The sequence below is a fragment of the Drosophila serrata genome, unplaced genomic scaffold, assembly GCF_035046125.1.
Source record: "Drosophila serrata isolate PLE 108 unplaced genomic scaffold, ASM3504612v1 contig_217, whole genome shotgun sequence".
NCBI classification, from domain to species: domain Eukaryota; kingdom Metazoa; phylum Arthropoda; class Insecta; order Diptera; family Drosophilidae; genus Drosophila; species Drosophila serrata.
Genome location: NW_028257115.1, coordinates 322,359 through 345,886, shown reverse-complemented (window position 1 = coordinate 345,886; position 23,528 = coordinate 322,359). Strand labels below are relative to the sequence as shown.

Below are 23,528 nucleotides of genomic sequence, written 5' to 3'. Positions count from 1 at the left end.
ATTGTATAAATTTGCATAAGGTTGGTGTTTTTTTTTTCGAGGGTGGATCGTCTATTAGAATAACTAACTATTAACATAAACATTTCAGTCAGGTTGGACAGAGAGATTGCGGCATAAATTTGGTGGCAAAATGATTTTTGCGGCTTTGTATTTTGTTTGTTTTTGACATTTTAATGCCTTATGGCAATGTATTTTTTATGCATATCAATAATTAAATATATTTGGTGCATAGTTAAAAACTATTAATAACGAAATGAAAACTGTCAAAACAAGGAACCCATGAACTGACATATTTGCTCACATCCAGTCGAAAAAATGCGCCTTAGTGAACTTTCAGTTTCGTTGGCAAAGCTTCTCCCTCCCCCTACCGATTTTTCCTCCATTTTCCTTTCATTTTCCCCGCTCTACACATTCAGGTTTTGTAATTAAGAAAAAGTCATCAGAGTCAACGACTCACAACACACCCGAAACATTCTATGCGATTATTTGCTCTTTCAGCAAACACACATTGTCATTTCCTCTTTTTCGCTTTTCATTGGAAAACAAATGTCAAGTCAGGCGACAGATAAGGAAAAGGGGGATATAGAGTCATCTGTAGGGGGTCAGGGGGGGAGAATGCTCACTCATTGTCTCATCTCATCTAATGCGTTTAATGAAAAAGGTGTTGATTGTTGACAGTTGATGTGACACACACCGCATTTCCCCACACTCTCTGTATTCCCTTCTCATAAGTTTTTCCTTTTTGCTGTGGGGAAGGAATTTTCCTTAGACAATTTTACCTGTCGCACATTTGGCAGCTGAGGGAGAGGAAAACTTTCTCTCTGCTGGGGTGCAAAAATATTTGTTTTAGTTCGCGAAAATTGAAATAAAATGTGTTTGTTTATAATTTCGCTTGATACTTGAAATGAAAAGCCCCAAAGGTTTTCCCCAGGTTAGCAAAAGTTGCGCAACACCGACGATGTCTGTCATAGAAAATTGTTTTGTTTTTTTTTTTGGGGAAAAACTTTGCTTTTGGGATTACTTTTCCCTCAAGTTTATGCTCTCTCAAAATAATTTTCTTCTTGTGCTGGGGAAAATTCCAAGAATTTCTCATTCATTTTATCATGTATTCATTTTAAAGTTGTAATTCAAGTCACTTGTGATATTCATTTACTTAAAATGTTAAGCAAATTTTCATAACAATATCAAATGTTTTTTGGCTGCAATACATTTTCATCATTCCAATCAATTAGCCAAGTACTTTATTTATTGAATACCAAAATTCCCTTAAATATCACAAACTAAATCCATACGAATGTGTAGCATTTCAAGCACAAAGTCAAACACAGAAAATATACTTTTTCAAATGTTTTTCATTTTGCAATTTTCTAATGCTTTTCGTGTGTGTCACATGATGAAGCCTTTTTCATTGACATTGTTCTGTGTCAGGGCATATTTTTTCATCCCCTCACTTACACTCAAATATACAGGAGAAAAGAAAGTTTATTAAAATCAGCATATAAACAAACATAACCCACATTTCATGGCGAATTTATTGAGATGTATTGGGCACTATCCTCAATGTAGGAAAATGGCAAGCGGAAGTGGAAGCAAAGTAAAAGCCATTCAAATATTTAATGTGTGTTTGTGGAGTGGAGAATTTTCCTATGTTTATAAAGGCTTATTGGGGTTAACTTTTTAAAGAGACTGGAGAATGGAAAACTTTTAAAAGTAAAGCTGAAATATGAGAGCTGAATCCATCTCTTTTAGTTTAAAGATTTTCCTGCTCTTTAAATCAATCAGCAAATCAAACAAGAGTCTTGAAATAAAATTTCCTTCATCATCATTGGGAAAATGTTGCACTTGAAAGCACAAAATTTCCATGAACTGTAGGAAAACTACTGATGAATGCGTGGAAAATGCAAAAATCCCAGCGAATCAAAATGAAAATGAAAATGAGTATGGAAAACGCACACACACACACACACACACTTGGAGAACATAATAATAATCGTAAAAAGTAAGTAGAATGAGCTTGCAAGTGAAAGTCCCTGGAAAAACAATTTCCAAAAAATTTGCATAGAATTTGTTGCTGTTTTTTTTTTTTTATTATTTTGAGTTGCACTGATATGCCCCGCCCCAGGATCTGGCGCTGACAATGGGCGACAAATTATATGCAATGGCACAAAAATTTATCATCACACACACGGAGGGAGAAAAAGGATCAGGGACAGCACATGGAAAACATGTTGCCATGTGAGTGACAATGTTCCCAAAGGGGGGGAATCCCCCATTTTCCCTTTCCTGATGAATGTAGCACAACTTTATGACGTGTGTGCCAGTGTGTGTTTGTGCCAGTCAGGACCTCTCCAAAAATTTTGATAGATGTGCTTTTTTGGGCTCTGCCCCACTTATCTTTCCCCCGCCGCCTGATTGCTTGGGAATTATAAGCTTGGTTATCATATTTGTTTCTCCTGTTGATTATAGCCTGTCATACTTATGGTCCAGAAGCAGCTAAATTGATTTTTTATTCAAATTTTTTTACCCATTTTCAGCACACAACACATTTTCCTTGATGGAGAGGAAAATGCCTGACTAACAAGTTGATTTCCATAAATTCCCCATCCCATTGGTGGAGGAGAGAGTGAGCGCTTCACTTGCAGGACCTTTGGGATGATGAATAGTTTCCAGGAAGATGAGATAATTAGACAAGTCAATTGATTGATTTATGGTTATGGGAAATGGGTTAAGCAAAGGAGTGAATAAATGGTTTTCTGATGGATATTTTATGGGTGAAGGGTAGGGGAAATTAGGTTAGGTTTAAATTGAAGAAAAAATACAGACTTTAATATACATACATTAACTAGGTAAGTTAAGTCCCAGTATAAATTATTTATTAAATATTTCTTTAATTAAAATTCCTTTAATTAATACCTTCAATCTCCACCTCACTGCTTTTATTTTCCTTTCCTTACTCCTACCTTACTTGTAGTCAACCATAAATAACATAAGGTCCTGTATCCTTTTCTCGTCTTACCCTTTTTTGTCATATTTTTTTTATAAGAATCCCCTCTCCAACTCCTCCATCTTTGTGTGAAAATCTAAACTCTTTCAGGATTTCCTATGCCATGCTTCATCTCCTCGGCAGCCACATTTTCAATTTGATTTCTCCTCCACACACAGAAAGCAGAAGGATTACAATGCAAGAACTATTTCCAATATTAGTTCAGAGCTCATCCATCCTGAAGGCATTCGAATATAGTCGAATCGAAGGGGGAAGCCGAGGACATGGCATGCCCAGGACATTCCGAAATATCAAAGGGCAATTCTAATAATATTTGAAATTTACTTTTGTTCTGCCATTTGTCCCACTCTCCATCGCCACATTCACACATGCCACATGCCAAGGCTGCCTGGCCTTGTCCCTACATCTTTCTATATCCTTCGAAGGTAGATCCTGCTTGCCAAGAACGCCTCGGGGGTTTTTTTCTCTCTTCTTTTGGAGGGCGATGTGGCCTTGATGCGATGGCTTCTGCATATGTTTTGCCAAGTTTATTGAAAAATATGCGCTGACAGGTAATATGTCAATGCGTGGGATTTGCTAAAGTGCCAACGCCTTCGTCCTGGCATTCCGGCTCCCTTACCTCCCCCCCCCAGAATAATAGACTCGCTGAAGGAGCAGGATTCACTCGTTGGCTCCTCTAACCGTGAAAGATGTTTACTTTCAGCGCCAAAAGAAAATATGGCAGCACTCAGGCAGCAAAGGATATATGTATAAAAATGTGAGTGTAAGGGGAACTCGTAAAATAAAAAATATGTACGGGAGAACAATATAAAAGAGAGATACCTGGGAATCAAAGATATCAGAGTTTTCTGTAATGTTTTCTTTATATTAAATGGTTTTCCTTTATATTGAAGTTGCAAAATATTTGATTTACTGAATTATTTTGATTTAATTTGTATAATTTAATACTTGTAGTATTTAAAACTTACCGTAAATAAGCAACTTGCCACACAGACAGCCGCCCAGGATCCAACCCAGTAACGCAGCACGGTCCTTTCTCTTTCCGGGAAGAACATGGCATGGCACGGGGCACCGCAGTCATGGAGATCCTGCAGGATAACAAGGGATACAAGAAAAAAAAGGGAAGCCAATGAGTAAATTGTAAAGGGGATGAGGTCACAAAAGGAAGAAGCCTACAACAAAGGAGTATATTCATTTGCAGGCAACGATTAATTAATATGGCTTAAATTAAATGTGGCCCCCAAATTGGATTGAGAGTTGTAATTAAAGGCGATTAAGCGAGGCGGCTTACAAAGGACACGCATACAAAATTAATGGAAGAAGATATGAATTAAAGGCTTAAGGCATTGAGAAATCGATAAATGTTCAACATGGTTTCTTGTATAAAGAAAATACAAGAATTTTGGAAAAGGTTTGATTTTAGAGTTTATAGTTTATTAAGCTTTGATGCTAACTTAATCATTTCAATCAAATTTAGTTATTTACGTGCCAAACTACCCTTTTATTTAGCTTTTCCAATAACCTTTCAATTATAAATTCCTACTAACGTCAAAGAAGACATCTTTGCATTAGCATAAATTTTGGTAACGCTATTGTCAACCTGCCCTCAGGCTGTAAACTGAAAGGACATTGACCAAGGATCAGAATGGTGTTCAACCCCCGAAAATTCACTTGAAACATCCCATCGGACTGACAACAAATGCAAAATCCAAAGTCCGAATTTCCGCACTCGAACAATAACTGCAATTTAATGAGATTTTCTCGGTACAAAGACCAAAACTTTGGCCGAAGGGACATAAACCCAAACTCAACCTTGAACTCGAAAAAGCCAAGGCGAAAATCAACCCCCGCAGAAAACAATTGCATTACGAAATGTGGCAACGATGCAGGGAGTTTATAGTAATAATTCTTTAAAAGTAATTTTATAATTTTATATACAATTTTTAATACGAATTATATATTAATTAAGAATTATTTATTATATATATATTATAATATATTATTAATAAGAATTATTATAAGTTTTTCACAATATAAAATATGTGGCTCAATACAGAAAACACTCATGTATTTTTAATGTACAAAAAATAGCTTGGACATATTTTTAAAAGGTAAAAATAATATTTATTATAATTATAAATTATTTTACCTAATTCTCAGTAAAATTGTGATTCATTATACTGAACTTTTACTGTACAAAACAGCTCAGAGTCCGTGGAATTTCCTCAGTTTGCTATACACCAAATATGTGAAACAGGGATGGACTGAAAGCAGTTCTCACTTCAGAGTTCTGGCGCATTGTAAACCGCAGGAGATTTGAATTTTAGATACCAAAACACGCACGCACTCAAAAAAAAAAAAAAATAAAACTCCTTGAAAGAGTACAAAAAATAATAATGGAAGGAAGTGAAGGAGTTGCAGAAAATATTGTTGCACACACAGAAAGTCCCACAAAGCGGGCTCAAAACTCAGCTTGGGGATAACGATGAGAGGTTTGGACTGCACAATGGCTTTGGGTTACATTTTACACCAAAAAAAGAAGTCAAAATACTTTTAAAAATATTTCAAAAACAATTGACAATTTTTTCAACCAATCAAAGTCTAAAAAGCTCGTAACTAAGCCAAAAATGAATTAATTTTAATTCGGAAAACTGTCCTATGTTACTTATTTTTGGGTTAACAAATTTGCATACTCAGTTTAAAATGTAAAAAATTTAACTTTTTTTCATAATTTTAACCCCCTAAAAAATTTTAAAAAATTGTAAAAAAAATTTTGTTCCTAAGATACCTAGATCGATTCGGCTGTTGATGCTGATCAAGAATATATATGATTTATAGGGTCGGAAATGATTCCTTCACTTCGTTACAAGCTTCTGACTAAAATTATAGTATTTATAGGTATTACTTCCTCATTTCATATATAAGCATTTCTTACATTCCTTATAATATATCATTTATTTTTGTTATCCTTAATTTTGACCAGTGCAAACGCATCGGAGCAGAGAGAAACACAGAGATCCGGAGGCCAAAACCCCATAGCAGTCGTCAGTTTCTCTGTCAAAGACCAAACTCGCCCCGAAAGTGTTGTCTGTTCCCTGCTCTCCCTGCTCCCTGTTTCCTGGCCCTGTCCCAGAGACTTGTCTCTGTCTGGGCTTTATTTCAAATTCCCATTAAAAATTTAAAATCCTCCCCCCTAAATACAGCATCCCCCTTTGCGTTTTTTTTTTTGGGACGCTTTTTGGCTATCATCGTTAGGTTAGCGGCGCAAATTGCGTTTTTCTGCTCCTTTTCCAGGGACTGGCAAGGATATAAGGGGAATCGATGTTAAGCAAGTGCAGACAGAAGGAGATGGCACACCCAGAAACTGTTGACTTGGGGTAATATTTACGCATAGGGAAACAGATACACGCAACAATAACATAAAGTAGCAGTTTTCACAGGGGAAAGCAGCGCCTCAGAGTCGCCACTAAATTGCCTGAAGTTTAATGTTTCTTCTTTTTGGTCCAGCCACATTTATTTGAAATTATTCCACGAGCTCTTAAGCCAACTTTAAGCCAAGTCAGCGCTGGAAATTTAAATTTTAATGAACTAATGTTGAGGGATTCGAATTGGCCAGCAGCCGAAAATGAGGGTTATTTTATGTTGCTGAGGGAGGAGAGTTGGCTTAAAGGCTCCTGAGAGATGGCAAAATGGAATTAGATTAAACCATTTTTGGTGGACATTTTCGATGAGTCTTTAGGCGGGTTTTTAGGGAGGTTATTCCAAAAAGTTGTAGCATTTAAAGCTTATGAAATAAATGGAAACATTGTACCTTAATATATTCTTTTAAACATTAAATTGGAAACAAAATACAGAAAATTATAGAGCTTTCAAAGAAGATAATGTAATAATGCAGGCAAAGTTTTGAAGATAATTTTTCTTACTAAACTCTCTTTAAATATATTTCGTCTATCCCCTTAAAATGTATTACTAAATTGCTTCTCTTGCTAAATTAAATTGTTTTCCTGCAATCTCAAAATCTTGCCATAAGATCGTCACATTTATCAGGCTCATTGCACTTGAGATTTTTTTCTATCTTCGCTCGATCAGCAAATCCCGCTTCCTGTGGCACTTGGTAAAGTTCTAACCACCGATCCATCGATCTATCTTTATTACCAAAACCAAAATCAAACAGACTGCCTCTTCTACGGGTAATTGTGGCCTGGTCTCCCCTTTTGCAAAAAGGCCCCAAGACTAGTTGCAACATTGACCACAAAAAACACAAAAGGAGTCGGGAGACTTGCATTGTTAGCTGGAGTTTGCTGCTTTCCCTTTTCTTTTAATATGTATATATTTTCCTGTAGTTGTTGCTTTCTGGTCAGACTCCCCGTCTGGGGTCCCATTGTCTTGGGATTTTTATGAGGCATGTATAAATAATTGCGCCCAAAGGCCGCCGACATAAGTTTTCATGCCGGCCGCGTGAGCATCCAACCATCAGCAGTGGCTAAAAGGCCGGAGAGCCCTGCAACAACAACGAAACTTGGACAGGCACTAAACTGCCCTGCAACAGTCACTAGATCCACCTTATCCACAGCCTAACTCCTCCTTGAATTCCACATCTTAAGCAGAGAGAGAAATTAAAGCTTAAAGATTAATATTAAATTTGTTAAAGGTAAAAATCTCAATAGGAAAAATCAAATTCATGTTCGTTTAATATGGTAAATATCTAGAAAACCTCTCATTCTCTTTGTTAATGCCTATAAATATTTAACAAAATTGCATTTAACTATTTAATACTTAAAGTCCTAAAAGATTTCTTAAATATATCCTAAGCTCTGGTTACTTTGTAAATTCAAAATATTTTTGAATACAAAAACTCTGGTAGTAGCAAATAAAGTGATAAATACAAGAATGAAACAATAATGTATACAATAACAAATATTTTACAAAATTTCAAGCAACTATTTAATACGTTTTAGTAGTATAAAAATCATATAGTTTCTCCAAAAGATTTGTTTAATATATCCTAAAACTTGCTTAGTTCTTGGTTTAAAATTTCTAAATCTCAAACTAGGTTTTGTAATATTTTAGAGTAGAAAAACTTCCATAAATAGTACTACTATTTCTTTTCCAGTGTCCACCAAAAGTGGCAACTACAAGAATGAAACAATATAGAACATTTTTTCTTTATATATATATATATATTTTTTAGCTGGCGGCCACAAATAAAACACAGGAAAAACAGAGGCGGAGGGTTCCGAAGGGACAAGAAGAACCAGAACCATAAACCAAGTTTTGCCAACAACATTTAAGGAGTTTTTAATTTATTATAGATAAATTTTATGCCCATCGCGAGTTATGAAAGGCCAAAGGGTTGTGAAGGGAATAAGGTATGGAGTTAGGATATAAAATGTAGAGGAGTTACCAGGGAATTCTGCCAGCTGGTCTTCGCTTCATGTTTAAGTTTCTTTATTTTTTTGGGGGCGTGTTGATGATGATGGTGGAAGCTGCAAATTATTGCAACGCCAGAAACAGTGGTTTAAAGTCTAATAAAAATGTAGGAAATAAATTAGCAAAGGGGAAGCTATACTATACCATTTCCTGGAACAATATTTGCCTTGAGAAAAATTACTTTTCCCCCCGCTACCAATGTGCTTCTATATTGGCTAAAAACTTTTCCAAACTATAGTTTCCGATCCAGACTTCAATACCAGACTCTGTCCTGTGTGCCCCGTGGCCATCAATCCCCTTCCTTTTCGGACTTTTCGGACTTTTCAGACAACCCTCGGACAGCGTTAATGATGATTCTGGATCCATGTAGACAGGGGATATGTTTGCTTGTGTGCACTTTTTTTTGTTTTGGGGGAGAGGGTGTTGCTGACGTTGTTAAAGTCAAAATAGACAGAGCAACAGACAGGACGAGAAAGAGAGCAGACTAAGGGGTGGATTCACAGGATATAGGATATAGGCAGCAGGACGAAGGTCCCTAAGGACCGCCTGTCAACTCTTCGTTCTCTGCTCTTTCGTTGTTTTTCTTCAGTTTGGAAAAACCCCGCCACATGCAGACAGAGAGACAAAAACAACAATTTAAATTCAATAAGGAAAGCGGGAAAGAGAAGCAAATTTCCTCATGGGTCAAGGGTTCAAATGGTCAGAATAATAATACCAAAAAAAAAAGGAGTTCAAGAGTCATACATTTGCTTTAGGCTGACCGCAGCAACACAAAAGAAAGCCGCTGGAAAAAATAAAGAAAAATAAGAAAATGCCTGCTCATAATTTATTAATATTATTGATATGAGGTCTGGCCCCCAAAAAATTCCCCAATTTTCCCCTCTATCTCCTCCTCCCCTCACAAATTACACATGTCGACACTTTATTAAAAGCCAAACCAACACAGAGACAGCGAGAAAAAAGGGTTTTAAGGACTTTGATTCGATATCGGAGGATTTTCAGCTCCTCTTTGTTATTTCTTTTCAGGGTTTTGCGGTCTGCCAAAAAAATGAAACCGATCCGGAGGCTATAAAATGTCGACCCGTCCATATGTTGGCAAGAGCCGGGTTTTGGGAGTTGGGGTTTTAGGCCGAAAACCAAACCAAACCAACCAACAACTTTTGGCGCGATTTCCTCTTCTTTTTTTGGGTTAACGCCCCCCTGTAGCTGCGTTTAACCCTTTCAGGGCCAACAAAAAAGGGACAAACAAAAATTGCTGTTAAGGTCCTACACTTGACTACATGCAAATTATGCCCAAAGCTAAAGGGGAAAAGAGAGAAACCGATGGAGAGGTGGGCATGGAACTCCTCCTCTCTTTTAACCCTCTGGCGGAATGACTGCGTCCTCCCCTTGATTACAGCCCATGTAATTTTAATGGATATTTATAATGAGCATCTGTTTTAAATTTTTTACATATAATTTTTCCTCTGCTTTTGCTTTGATGTTCGCCCCTGAAAAGGTGACACAGCACCAAGGTCCTGGGCCCGAGGATATGTGAATTGTTCTCGGGTCATTTTTAGTATCTAAAGTTGGAGTTGGGTTAAGGTATGTACGTTGTGGAATAACGACCAAAAACGACATCACATGCAAGGTGTTAAGCTTGGCAAATTTTTCACTCGCATGAATATAATATTTATAAAGGACGGACTACAGGTGGTACAACCACTCTTCCTTTAACCATTTTTTTTTACATAATTAGCCTTTACTGAAAAATAAGAACGGGTTTTGCATATGAATTAAGGCCATTGTGATGAGTGACTGCTAGCCACCTTTATTTTTATACTAATTACATGAAATATTCATCATTTGTTCGATGTTAAAGAATGTTATTGAAGGAGAAACCAAAAGGTACGGGTTTATTTTTATGTGTATTAATTGGGATCATTAACTGTTTATAGTTCTCCTTTAAAAGAATGAAGCATAATTATATTTTAGACAAGGAAACCATTATCAATATTATATTAAAGATTACAACCTTTAATATCGGCTAGAACTTCCTTTTTTTTTCATTCAAATTTCACTTGGTTAAGAAATGTTGTTATATCTTTAATTTCCCTTCAATTAAATGCCTTTATTTGTTGCCATTTCAACCAAAACACTCCATCTATCATCTTAAGCCTATTCGGCTGCAGGCTCAAAGACATATTTTAGCCCCACGTTATCGTCTTCGATAAACAAACCATGCCAAGTTTCTGTCGCCCTTCGGGCCAAACAAATCCCAGTTAATGTCAACTAAATGCTTACAACTTAAAACCAACTTAAATCCGAGTTAAAGCTCTTTACCACACACAACAAAAAAAAAAAACAGAACTTTTACGCATATATATAGATAGATATACCGCCGGAGCTGTGGCGGCCGATTTCTACTATATAACAAATATTTATCGGCTATGCACATCACGTAATTCCGAGTGGAGTGAAGTATGAAATCAGTAGAGAGGGGAGCTCTCCTGACAACGTGACACTGACACTCATTGACCAGCTGACGGCCTCAAATACACGTTAAACATGCTAACCGATATGGTACAGAGAGTGTTTTGGAGGAGGAGGAGCCCCGGGCGTAACAGATCCTCCAGTCACATCATTCAGCATCACGGGGCATTAAGTCAAATGCAAATTGAAGCATTTGTTTGTGGGTAAAACATTGGCAAACAAGCTGCAGGCAATGTTTAGAGGAAAGCTGAGAAATTTATGCAGAAAAGTACTCCTTAGAAAGTTGCTAAAAATATGTAATTTGAAGAGTCCTTAAATAATATAAAGTAAGGCTCAAAACTTTCGTAATCCTGCGAAGATTCAGCTCGAAGCACCAGAAGCTTAACAAAGATTTCCTTTTTTTAAGGAAGATTGTTCTATGAAGATTTCTTTTCCTTTTTTAAAGAAAATTGTTCCACGATTTGTGAATATTATATCTCATAAAATAATTTAAAAAGTATTAAAAAACCTATATTCCCCAAAATGTTCCTACAAAAATTAATGCACAATTTTGGCTGCTAACTGTAGTTGCTCCATCAACATGTTGCCAAAGGAATGTTGCCAGAAGTTGAGAAGGCTCAAAAAGCTATAGAATCAAGTGGGGCAAACAGGTGCAGGCTTAAACTCAGAGAGAGAAAGAGAAAGAGGCATAGAAGGTGGAGGAGAAAGAACATTCCCACTTTCTACCCATGAAAAACCAGTACCTGGTCACGTCTCCATCCATCTCTTTCTCTCCCTGTCTCGCTATCCTTCTCTCTTTCTTTTTGACATTGACACGGAGACAGCGGCAAACGCAGCAAATTTTCGGTTTGACATTTTGGCAGCCGCTTCAGACGTTTCTTTCTAATTGCACAAGGGGGGGAAAGTAAGAAGAAAAGTGAGGGGAAAAGTAAGAAGAAAAGTAAGGAGAAAAGTAAGGAGAAAAGTGCGGGGGAAAACTGCGGATAAAAGTCAAGAAAAATATGCTAAATGTGGTGTAGGATCTTTGCATGCTGTCTCGACACGCTTCAGTTCGGGTTTCCCCTCCAACATAATTTTCCTTCTCCTGACTGCTGCATAATTTGACATATTAATTTTTAGTTGGCTGTCATGTCTTGCAATGACGACAACAACTAATGAGGAGAGCACATGGAGAGGCAGAAGATGAAAACCCATTGACTGTTTTTCCAACTCCCCCCCACCAACCCCCTTTGGGTGAAAATGCCTGCTAAACATTTTCTTCCCCCCTGATGAGCTGACTTTTTGTTCTCTAACCAATTGCAGTCGTCTCAGTTGGTGGCATTTTGCTCTTTGCCTTCATTTCGTTTTTACACTAAAAGATATTATTAAATTATTTTTAAATCAATCAAATAAGAAAATAAAGATTGGAAAACTCCCACTAAAGTTTATTAAACTACTTAGCTTTTAGTAATAATCATAAAATCTTATTTTGTGTAATATTTGTAAATGAAAATCTCTATATTTATTTCTGACAGTGCACTTATTATTCTATATTTAAGCTTCTTCATCGGGAATTCTGTTTTGTCTTCGTTTTTCCTGGCTTTGAGGCCCCTCTCGGTTGGGGCATAATTTAATAAATTTATGAAATTTAATAGAGAGGAACGTGTTTGCTGGCCACAAATTTGTAGTGGCTCTTGCTCTTGAAATTTATATGCCGGCGATATTCTAGGGGCGATTTCTGCTGGAATATATACATATATATATATATCTATAGGAGGGGACCCTGTGTTAAAGTGGGCGTGACAGCTGCCTATTGAGGGGAGAGCGATGACGATGATACTTATGGCAAAGACTGAGAAATATCTGAGACAATTTGTCCATGGAAATTGTAAGGCATTTATCAAAGTCTGTTGATTATTTATTCAAACGTTTTGGGATTTTGATATAATCTAATTTTGGGAATTTATCAAAGAGAAATTCTTAGATTGTAATCTAGGAAAGATCATATTGAAATTTGTTAAAATAATTGCTTGATATAATAAATATTGTATAAAAAATAACTGCCTTTGCAACTGTTTCCTGAGCGCCTTTTTCTCCTCGAAAAAATTCAATTAAATCCTGGGAAATGGTGAAAAGCTTGAAAAATGCTTATTACTAGCTATCAATATGATTCTCCACAGCCACCTTTATGGGTGTAATAAACATTTCATAGTCATAACTAATTGATTATAACCATTTTATGAGCTCTGCACCTTGCTGGGAGATTCTTCTTTAAATGGTTTTTCTGTATTTTCCCAGAGGTTTTCTTTTTAAGAACATCCTGTTGGAGATCCCAAGAATCCTCCATTCTCCACCCTCATATACATAGATTTTCATCTGTGACAAATCCCCAGCTTAACTGCGATCATTAAGCATATATCAAAGATGACTGTAAATAGTCCTCCGTGGTGCGCCGAGTGTTCCAGCCATAAAGTGAGATGCCCAATGAGCTTTGTCAGATTCAAACTACCAAAACGGTAATTTGGTTTCATGGAGTGTCGCCTATAAGCCCATAACAGCCAACGGTCCATTTGATGTCCCGTTCCCCTTCTCCTCCTGCTCCAAAGACACACACACACAACACACCTATACCCCTCCCTCTATATTCGGTTACACGCAATAAGAACAAAATCATGGTACACCGAGAGAAATTAACCACTTTTCGATAAGATTTTATAGGAATAGGAGATTGACTTTAATTTTACATTTTATACCTCTGTAAGTTCTTTATAATTTCAGTCAGAAGCTTAAAACGCATAGAAGAAGCCATTTCCGACCCTATAAATCATATATATTCTCGATCAGCATCAACAGGCAAATCGATCTAGCCATCTTTGACAGAAAAAACAATTTTAATTTTTTTTTAAATTTTTTTAAGGGTTAAAAATTTTCACAAAAACTTTTAATTTTTTTACATCTTAAACTGAGTATGCAGATTTATTAACCCAATAAAACCGAACATAGAAAAACTTTCCGATTGAAAATTAATGGATTTTTGACTGAGTTATGATATATTATTCATAGCAAGTATATAGATATTTCGTTTTCATAAAATTAGATTCATTTCCCGTTTTAAGTTATTTTTCAAAAATAAATCTATATTGTATAATACAACATAATACAATATAATTAAATATAAGTGTCTTGATTTCAAAATATTTAAATGGTGTATGTTTAACAAAATTAATCGTCATGTTATGTGGAAAGTAAAACATTTTTATGATTAACATAAATACATAATTTAAAACCTGATTTAATAAATACAAAATATATACTAGTAAAAGAAAAAAAAAAAAATAATAAAAAAGAAAAAATTAATAAAGATATACCCAACCTTTAGCCTTTATTTCTTTCAGTGTCTTAAGAGCCAACATAGAACCCACAAAATATTACAACAATTTGCATAAAGCCTGTTACTGTTACGATTTCGAGACGACGACGACCAAGACGACGACGACTACGACGGCGGCGATTCCAACAGCGATGGCGATGGCGTCTGTGGCATGCAACATCCGAGATACAGATACGCCACAGGCCGCAAGCCACGCGGCTAACGGCAAAAAGTGTGCTCGCTGGACGCTCCCGAAGTACATGCACGTATATCAAAGATGGAACGTACATACATAGGATGCTGGGGCACACAGCATTATTGGATGGGAATAGTTCGGGGATCGGATCGGGTATAGAGATCGGACTTGAGACCGAATCTTGGGATGCCAGGTTGCACGTACAGTTAGATGAAGGCGTTTGCAAAGCCGGTTTCGCTTGCTCCTGGACACCATACAACCATAGAAACCATAGAAACCATACTACACTATCGTACCATTATAATTACAAGAACAACAAGTTATGGCAGGTGCCAGGCATCTATGGGCAAGGGAAAGGGGTAAACAAAAGCCCCCCGACTTCGATTTAATGCTGCAAATTATATATCATTTTAATAATAACGCATCAAATTACATCAACGAAAGACACAAAAAAAAAGGAAAATGTCTAGGAAATGAAAGATCAAACTGGGGATTGGAACCTTCAACTGTGAGCTGTCTTTGTGTTCCAAGACTTCTTTTGAAAAAAGGGAAAAAAACATCATGAATAGATATGTCATTGCTGAAAGCGATGAGTTTTCTCAGGTATATATTTAGCCAAAGGTATTACTTCCCTAATTAGATAGAATTATCAAAGAAGAAGCTTTGAGAAGCTGGAGTTTTGAGTTACAAATGGAGTGCCAGAAGAGGTTATTAATTTTATGGTAAATGTTATGGATGTCATCTTCAAACTGGAATTGATCTACAGAAGTTTTCTCTATAAAATGATCAAAGCTTCATCATTTTATTCAGAAAAACTGTCTTCATTTATTCCTTTTTTACCTTTTATGGTACACAAATTTTGCTTATCATTCCCCCTTCTTTAATCCTTCAGAATCTTCTCCCCTTTTAACCCAAATCATTCCAACTTTATTCAATTTAAATACATTTATCTTGCTGTGACTGGTACAAAAAACATAAATAAAACAATCAATCAAACTGGCTTGGCTCCCTGCTGATGCTGCCACCATATTTTTAAGGATAGATAACTTTCAGTTATCATATCACGTACAAATTGAAAATATTGCATCTGTCAGATACAAAAACCTTGGCACTCGAATGCCAGGGCACTTGTACACATCTCTCCGTCTCTCTACAACTGACATCGATCCCATCGATGACCGGCTGCATAATCCCAGATACATATTCTTCTTCAGAGGGCCGATAAACCGAAACCACTTGACGTTGGACGGGTCTAAGTCGAGTGCGCATTAACTAAAAGCCGCCACTATCGACAGAGAAGAGGAGCAGGCAACAGCATCACAACAACAACAACAACAAAATAAGAGGAAAAACATTTACTGAAAACTATTTGCAACAATTTTTCACAGTCAGCTGCCATAATTTTTCACACAAAAAAACCCCCAGCCCAGATGAACATGGGAAGGAAAGCCTTCGTATCTTTTTTTTCGCTTTTATTTTAACACTTTAAACGATGACGTTTAGATGGGGAATGGGGGGATATTGCGGATGGCTTATAGGATGGGTTAGTGGATGGGTTATAGGATGGGTTAGTGGATTGGCGGATTGGTGGATTGGTGGATTGGTGGATCCACCAGCAGCGGTGCATTTCCATTTCTCGGTACGCTGGCCAACGCTTTTGTAATCAACCATGGAAGCGGAGGGGCTTTTGACTTGTACACTTGAGGAAAAAGGTTTAAAAATATAAGATGAAAGGTAAGAAATATATTTACTTAAGCCAAAATTTGTTTATGAATAAATCTAAAAATGTAGAAATAAGTATTGAAAGTCTTTAAATTATTATTAAAATTTGTTATATCTACAGTTAAGGACTAGTAGTCATTAAAATTACTTTTTATGAAGTCAATTTAAAAGTGAATTTTCTAAACTTGAAGTTTTGGGTTCCTTGAATTTAATATGCTTCAAAAAAATTAAATTTTTCCCGTACAAATTATATCAGTACTATTTTTATGCTTAAGATATTAAGCTTAAACACTTGTATTTTCAAAATATTTATATAAAGGACAGAAGGTGAAGAAATTTCTTTCTTCTTTCATAATTTCTCATATTTTACTTAATGAAAAATATTAATATTTCCTCATTTCTCCCAAAATTGTTCCTTTTAAGATTAAATACATAACGCCTATTTGATTTACTGGCAAGACTCTTAACCGAATCACGATTTTCCTGGTAGTGTTAGACTTTGCAGATGGCTCGCTTGGATTCAGATACAGATACACCACAATTTATCTCACAGTTTGCAGTCTAAACAAAACCGACTGCCGGGCCCATGGGGAAGTTTTTAGCTGCTCAGCGGCAGGCTCATCGGAATCATTGGACTCATCTCTCTCTGGTCTCTGTCCTGCCGGACCATTTGCCATGTCCGCATCCGCATTGTGCCAGTCCTAGTCCCTCTTCCAATCCCTCTTCCAATCCCTCTTCGAATCCCTCTTCGAATCCCTCTTCCAATCCCCGTTCCAATCCCTCTTCCAATCCCTTTCCCTGGACTCTTTTTCGCTGCAAAGAACCAGCGACAGCGATAAATGTTTTAGCATCGCAAAACACAAACTACGAAACTCGGGGAAATATACAAATGATTTCGTATTTATTTCAGCAGTTCCCTGGCAAACGATGACAGCCACTGCCCCGCAGAATTCTCTTTCTCTGGATGAGGAGGATTCTATGTCCCTGTGTCCCTGTGTCCCTCTGTGTCCCTCTGTGTCCCCTGTGGGCACTACTCCTCTAGTTAGGTTAGTCTAATTATCCATGCGGGTTCTCGTTGGACTTCGACATGGGACCATGGGCTATCCATGGCGGCAAAATGCCGGAATTGATGAGCTTAAGGACAATGCTTTGATGTACGATTCACAATGTGGGACCAAAAAACCACACAATTTAACAATTTGGCAAAGAGTTAGAATTTTAAAGAACATTTGCCAGAAAGGTAACATATTTTCCTTAGTTTGCTATTAAATTATTTTGTAAATAATCAAATTTAAATTCTACCATAAAAGCAACCATTTTGTATTCTTTGTAATCACTTTGGACACATTCCAATCAAAGTTTTTCCCACATTCATGGCGCTTCACATTCAATTTTCCATTTAAAAGCCAGCTTTTCAGCAGCTCTGTCTCTCTCTCAGTTTGAGTACCTTGAAACAGTTTAAGCCGATTCAATTTAGTGAATGCAATCCGGGGAGTTAATGCGAAATGCTTTGATTAATTTTCGGACTCAATATAATCGCATTGGTAAAAGCCACCAATATACCATTGAAAAAAACTTAATACAAAAAAAGTAGACACGATGCATCTCCCATGGCGAGCTAAGATAAAGCCTCCTGACTTTTTATGCAGCGTTTATTTTCATTTATTATGAGAGTATAGTGCTTTTTGCCCTTGCGATAAAAAAGGAATACAAAATCGGTGGATAAAAAATCAAGTAAAAAACCTGACACACAATCGCTCATTGATTTCGAGCATTCCACAGTGACCCCATCTCGTCCGAGGATTTCTTTTGTGCCTTGCTGATAAATGATTTCAATATTTATTTATAAAAAACATGGAAGAAGAGAGCAGAAAAAACACACAACACAAAATGCGGGGCATCAAATTGCGTCAAAAGCCTGTCTGTCTCATTAATTTCCGCTCCAGCAATAACAACAGCAAAATAAAAAATAAAAAATAAAATGCGGCCCAACATTCAAATGCTTTGTGCGGCTCTCTGGATATTCAATTGCTGGAAAATGCTTGGCGTTCATGGAAAACTATCTGCTAATGAAGGCCCAACCTGCTGTTCGGACAGGAAACGCTTTTCAGCATTGATGCCTTTTCTTCCCCTCCATCCCTAAAACCAGGAAGTGCTACGGGGGTTTTCCTGAGGGGGGGAAGAGTGATTCAGCCATTTGGCATAGAATCCCATTGTGAATGCTCCTCCTCGCGGGCCACATTTATCAGTCATCGCCTGGCGGGGCTTAAAGGTTCTGCTTTTGCTTTTCAATAAGATAGAGTACACTTGATAGCCGATGAATAAATTGGATGGAAAAAAATCCATGGGTTTCTGGTCTAAAAGAACTGCTTTAAGTTGGACAGGCGAGTGCTTAAATAATGTGAATGTGAATTTGTGTCCAGAGTCTGAATAATTATTATAAAGATTTCTTTTTTTAATCAAAGCATTTGTTTTCACAGCTAAAATTCGTGCAAATAAATTAAATAATGAGCCTTTGGTTTGCTCTAAATAATTGAAAGAAAATATAGAAATTGCGGTGTGATTTCTGCTTTTTGCTTTGAAACAGATTATTCTTATTAAAGAATTTCGCAGGTAACAAAAAATATATAAAAAAAGCTTCGGATTTATTTCTAAAAAAGGTCAATTAATGTAGCAGGTTTTATGTATTTTTTTATTAGCAGTTAAACATTATTTTTTCATCAAGCTGAAATTAAATATGAGCAACAATAATTGAATTTAATAAAAAAATGTATTACTTTAATAAGCTTAGTTAGTTGTACCAGTTTTTATATATTTCTAATACTCAGATTATATTTTTCAGTAAAGCAAAGATTAAATGTAAACACAATAATTTATATTTATATATAATTTATACATAAATGAACTAAATTAATTGTGGTTTTAATAAATAAAATGTATTCTGCACAGACTTTAACACCTAAATTACTTTATTACAATCCCCAAACTTTGGTCCTTCGATCAGGACAATTTGTTTTTAACACTTTTCTACCACAAAACATTATTTCTCTTTCCAAGTTCTCCCCTTTTTCTCCCAGACATCTCTAGTTTCTACCCACAAATTGCCTCAAATTAAAGGCAGCTTACCCTCGACGCGACCCATGACCGAAAACTTTAAGCCATTTGTCAACACACACACGCACACACGGAGTAAAGGACGAGAACGAGGGAAAGGACGCAGGATATCGTTTGGGGGCATGCAAAAATGCGTTGCCCAACGCACCTATAAATGAAAGAGTGAGCAGGAAAAACAAAAAACAAAAAAGGGGAGAACCAAGGAAAAAAAAATGCCACCAAAAATACCGATACCGAAAAACACACTTCCTTCTACACTCCCACACACACAAAACTGAACCCAAAAAACCCATTCATTCCCCGTAGACCGACGACCACAGGAAAATTTATAGGCAATAGCTAAAAACAACATCGCTTCACTTGAGCGTGAACAGTGCCAGCCAAAAGTACAGAACATATACACAAAAAATGGACCAAAAACTAAGGGAGAGAAACTTCAATTCGGTACTGTTTCAAGAGTCGATGAGGTTCGGGTTTCTGGATATAAAAGTCAATGGTTCGCATAACAAAACACAGAAAAAATAAAAATAACGAGACATCGTGGATATTCCATTCCATGAAAAGCAAATTAAGCCATTTCAAGGGACAAGCAAAAAAAAAAAGGAGCAGCCGCAGCAGGAAAATTAGAGGATAGAGATGGAAAAGTTTACTCTTCTTTTTTTGGCAAAAAATAAACGAAACTAGAAACGCGCAGCACCTGCAACAATGCCCAGTCATAAAAAAAGGGAAAACAGAAAACAAAAACTGAGACTCAGAATCAGAAACAAAATGTTTGTTTCAAACTTGTTCAACCGAAGACAATCCCTAACAGATTCCGAACCAAAACCTTTGCCAACTGACAATATGCAGATATATATATTTAGGGAAGAGCTCCCAAACTTTTTGACAACTCCAAGTGAATTTTTGGTTTCTGGTAATTGCTATGAAAAGTAAAAAAAAAATAATATAAAAAACAAATAAGAATTGTGCGTCTGGTTCATTGCAGATAATAATGGCGAGGAAAACTTTTACCCAAAAAGAGCTGACACTAGGCCAAGTTAAGGGGACTTTACAGGTAAGACTCTATAAAACTTTTTATTAGGAATCCAACTAAAACACACACACAGTGCAGTGCCTTGGAATTATTTTCGTATTTATGGCTGACCCTTTTTCCAGAGGGGGAAACCATCAAGAGGGATTGGTGTCTTGGGTTAAACCTCTCTTTGGGGGAAAACTTTTTCACCAATTGGCTTTCAGGAGTGAAAGTTTTTGACAGTTTCTGATGTCAAAAGGACTTACTGGGCTTGGTATTAGGTTTTGAATAGATGGAGAAATGATTTCCTTACTCACACTCGTTGAATGCCAAATCTTATGAGCTTTAAATTTGAGTTTTTAAACTTGATGATTAAGTGTTTTTGATGACTTACCTGAAAGGAGAAGAGATAAAGCACAAATTAGTAAAGTAAACAATATATTTTATTAGGAATTATAGAAGAAAAGAGTAATTAAGCTTAGTATCTTCGTACTAAGACATCAATTTATTTATTTATATACTACTTTAAGGCGTGCTTAAAGTTTGATAAATTTAATTTCTTGAATAAAAACCTAACTAAAAACTATCAATAAAGATTAATATTTCCCCCTAAAAACCTTTCAACTACGATTCCGCAATCAACCAAAGCTCCCCTTGAACCATCAAAATTCCCTGCACCTTCTTCCAAGGATACAATCACTTAAAGAAATAAATTCCTGATTTCATTTTGATGGCTTTTAATCAGCTTTAAAATTAGTAGCCATAAAAAATGTGTTCAGTGTTCTGAGTTTCTCTTCCCCAGCTCAAAGTCCCTGCAAGTCAGTGGCAAGATTATTACGCTTAATGATGTACAACATAAAAATCCCTTATTTTTTACGATATGCAAAAGCATTTTGATAATTTGCTTTAAATAATAAACAAGGAGAGGAAAGGAGGGAGGAGAGAAACCCAGCGAGCGTCATCACAGGATGCAGGCAGCCATAAAAAAGTTTTTGAGCGTGCCGTAAAAAACACTTAAAGGAGTAAAAGTTGGTAACGGGAGGAGTGGCTAGGTGTGGAGGCAAGGAAAGCCCCTAATGGGCTAGCTTAAGAACACGTTGCCACTTTGGTGCTGAGGGGGGAAAAATCATTTTCATGTAAATTGACACGTTTCATTATGAAGATGGATCTGAAAAGTGCCAGGGTGACACAGGGCGGGATTCTGAAGAGTGGCTATCCACACATTGTGGTCGAGCTTCTTGGTTTTTGCGAAATATGATATGATATGCGGTAAATAAACTACCAGACACTGAGCTCTCTTGACGGGCTTAAGGTAAGCAACAATTGTCAGGGGATCCTTTACAATGTGCAAAACAGGAAGCGAGCCCAGCGTGACAAGTTTTAGGTTTCCAGTTAATTGAAGAGCTGAGAGTGGCTTAAATGAATAACATGTATTGAAAGGAGAGTCCTAGTAAGGATAGTATATAATTTGTTTATTTTATATTTAGTAAAAGGTATTATACATCATAAAAACTAGTCTTACATGAAGGTTTATTAAGATAATCAGTACCTTAATTCCTACTAAGCTCAAATATATATAAATATTATTTAGTTAAAGGTATTATACATCATAAAAACTAGTATTACAAGAAGGTTTATTAAGGTAATCAGTACCTTAATTCCTACTAAGCTCAAATATATATAAATATTATTTAGTTAAAGGTATTATACATCATAAAAACTAGTCTTACATGAAGGTTTATTAAGGTAATAATAATTTTATTACCACTAAGCCCAACTAAACCTCTTAAGTTTCCCCTTAAATATTTCAAAATCTTCAAGAATTCCTTTAGTTATTACCTTATTTCCCTGATGACCTCAAAAAGTAATACCAAGCCTTAAAATCTCACCTGAGAACCATTAAAAAAAGGTGCCAAAGAATGCATTCTAATTTTGGAATAACCCAAAACCCTCTCTATGCACTCTGTAATTCATCACGATTTTTTTTGTAAAGATTTCAGCATTACGATCTGTTTGATAGCCAACCAAACCCACTTCACTTCACTAGCCTCCAACACAGCAACTCTATCCTATCATTAGCATTTTAACCAGCTCGTTCAACCATTCCGCCCCATAATCCAGATGACCGGCAATTTCTCGTTGAAGTATTCTTTGGCCAGGCTTTCACTTTGATTTCAACTTCGATTCCAATTCCACAGGGGGTGCAGCACATACACTTAACCAGGTCGAAAGACTGCCATAATGTGGCTGTATCTCTGAGCCAAATCATTTATTCAGGCGAAGGAAAGAGAACGTGAGTTCCTGTGCTCCTCACCTATTTACAACCGCTTTAACCTAATTTCATTTCAGATACTACCACCAACTCAATTAAGCTGCCAGAGATACAAAAAGGGAAAAAAAGAAAAACAAAATCAAATGGACCGGCTTCAAAACTCTCATTTCCACCGGAGAACTGGGAAGTGAGAGCTGGATGTGGATGTGGACCTGTTGGCCACTCATCGTCACCATGCATGTCAAGTGTTTTTAGCTCCATCCTCATCCTCCCCTTCCCCTGGTACATAAAAATCCAATTTTCGTAATTAAAAAAAATAAAATCCTTGAGGAGGGGGGAAAGGGGCGCATTCTCTCGAAGAGAGGTCCAGGGCCCCCAAGTCTCATCTCATTAGAGCACTTCCCTTAGTGTCTGCAGAACGCTCTGGCTACCAGTAGTTTCCCCCGGCTTCAATTTTTTCTCATTTAACGGTGGCATAAATACTCGAGAGAAACCAAAAAATAATACACTTAAAAAATACTCTTAATAAAAATAAATAAATACATATATGCTATTGAAAATATATATTTGAAAGGACAATAGAAATACCGATACAAAGATACATGACCTAAATTGTTCTGTTAAAGTTACAATTTCTTGTTTCTAAAATATAATATATATTAAATATATAAAACTTCTTTTTAAAATATAAAATATTGGTTGCAAATTATGAATATCTTTCTCTGTGATACTTCAAGATTAAAAACATAGAAATATTTAAGTATTTAAGTAAAAATTAAAAGGAATTCAGAGCTTTCCCTTATGTTTCTCACATATAAAACAATTTTAAGCTCTTATTATATATATATTTCATTTATAAACTTATACCCCAATATTTCTCAGTATAAAAATCAACAAATATCAAACTAGAACTTTAATTTTCTAACCAAAAAATAATAATAATGAAAAGAATGCAAA

The 23,528-nt window shown here is 36.3% G+C and overlaps 1 protein-coding gene across 2 annotated transcripts in view; it reads right to left on the bottom strand.

The window, feature by feature from the left end:
• Positions 1–23,528, bottom strand: part of fz (frizzled class receptor) — a 134,042-nt gene that overhangs the window by 74,926 nt on the left and 35,588 nt on the right. For both annotated transcript variants that reach the window (XM_086829814.1, XM_020954087.2), the window contains exon 2: positions 3,973–4,092. In XM_086829814.1, coding sequence (XP_086685940.1) covers positions 3,973–4,059 — 87 coding nt within the window. In that variant the 5' untranslated portion in view covers positions 4,060–4,092. The remainder of the gene's footprint in view (positions 1–3,972; positions 4,093–23,528) is intronic.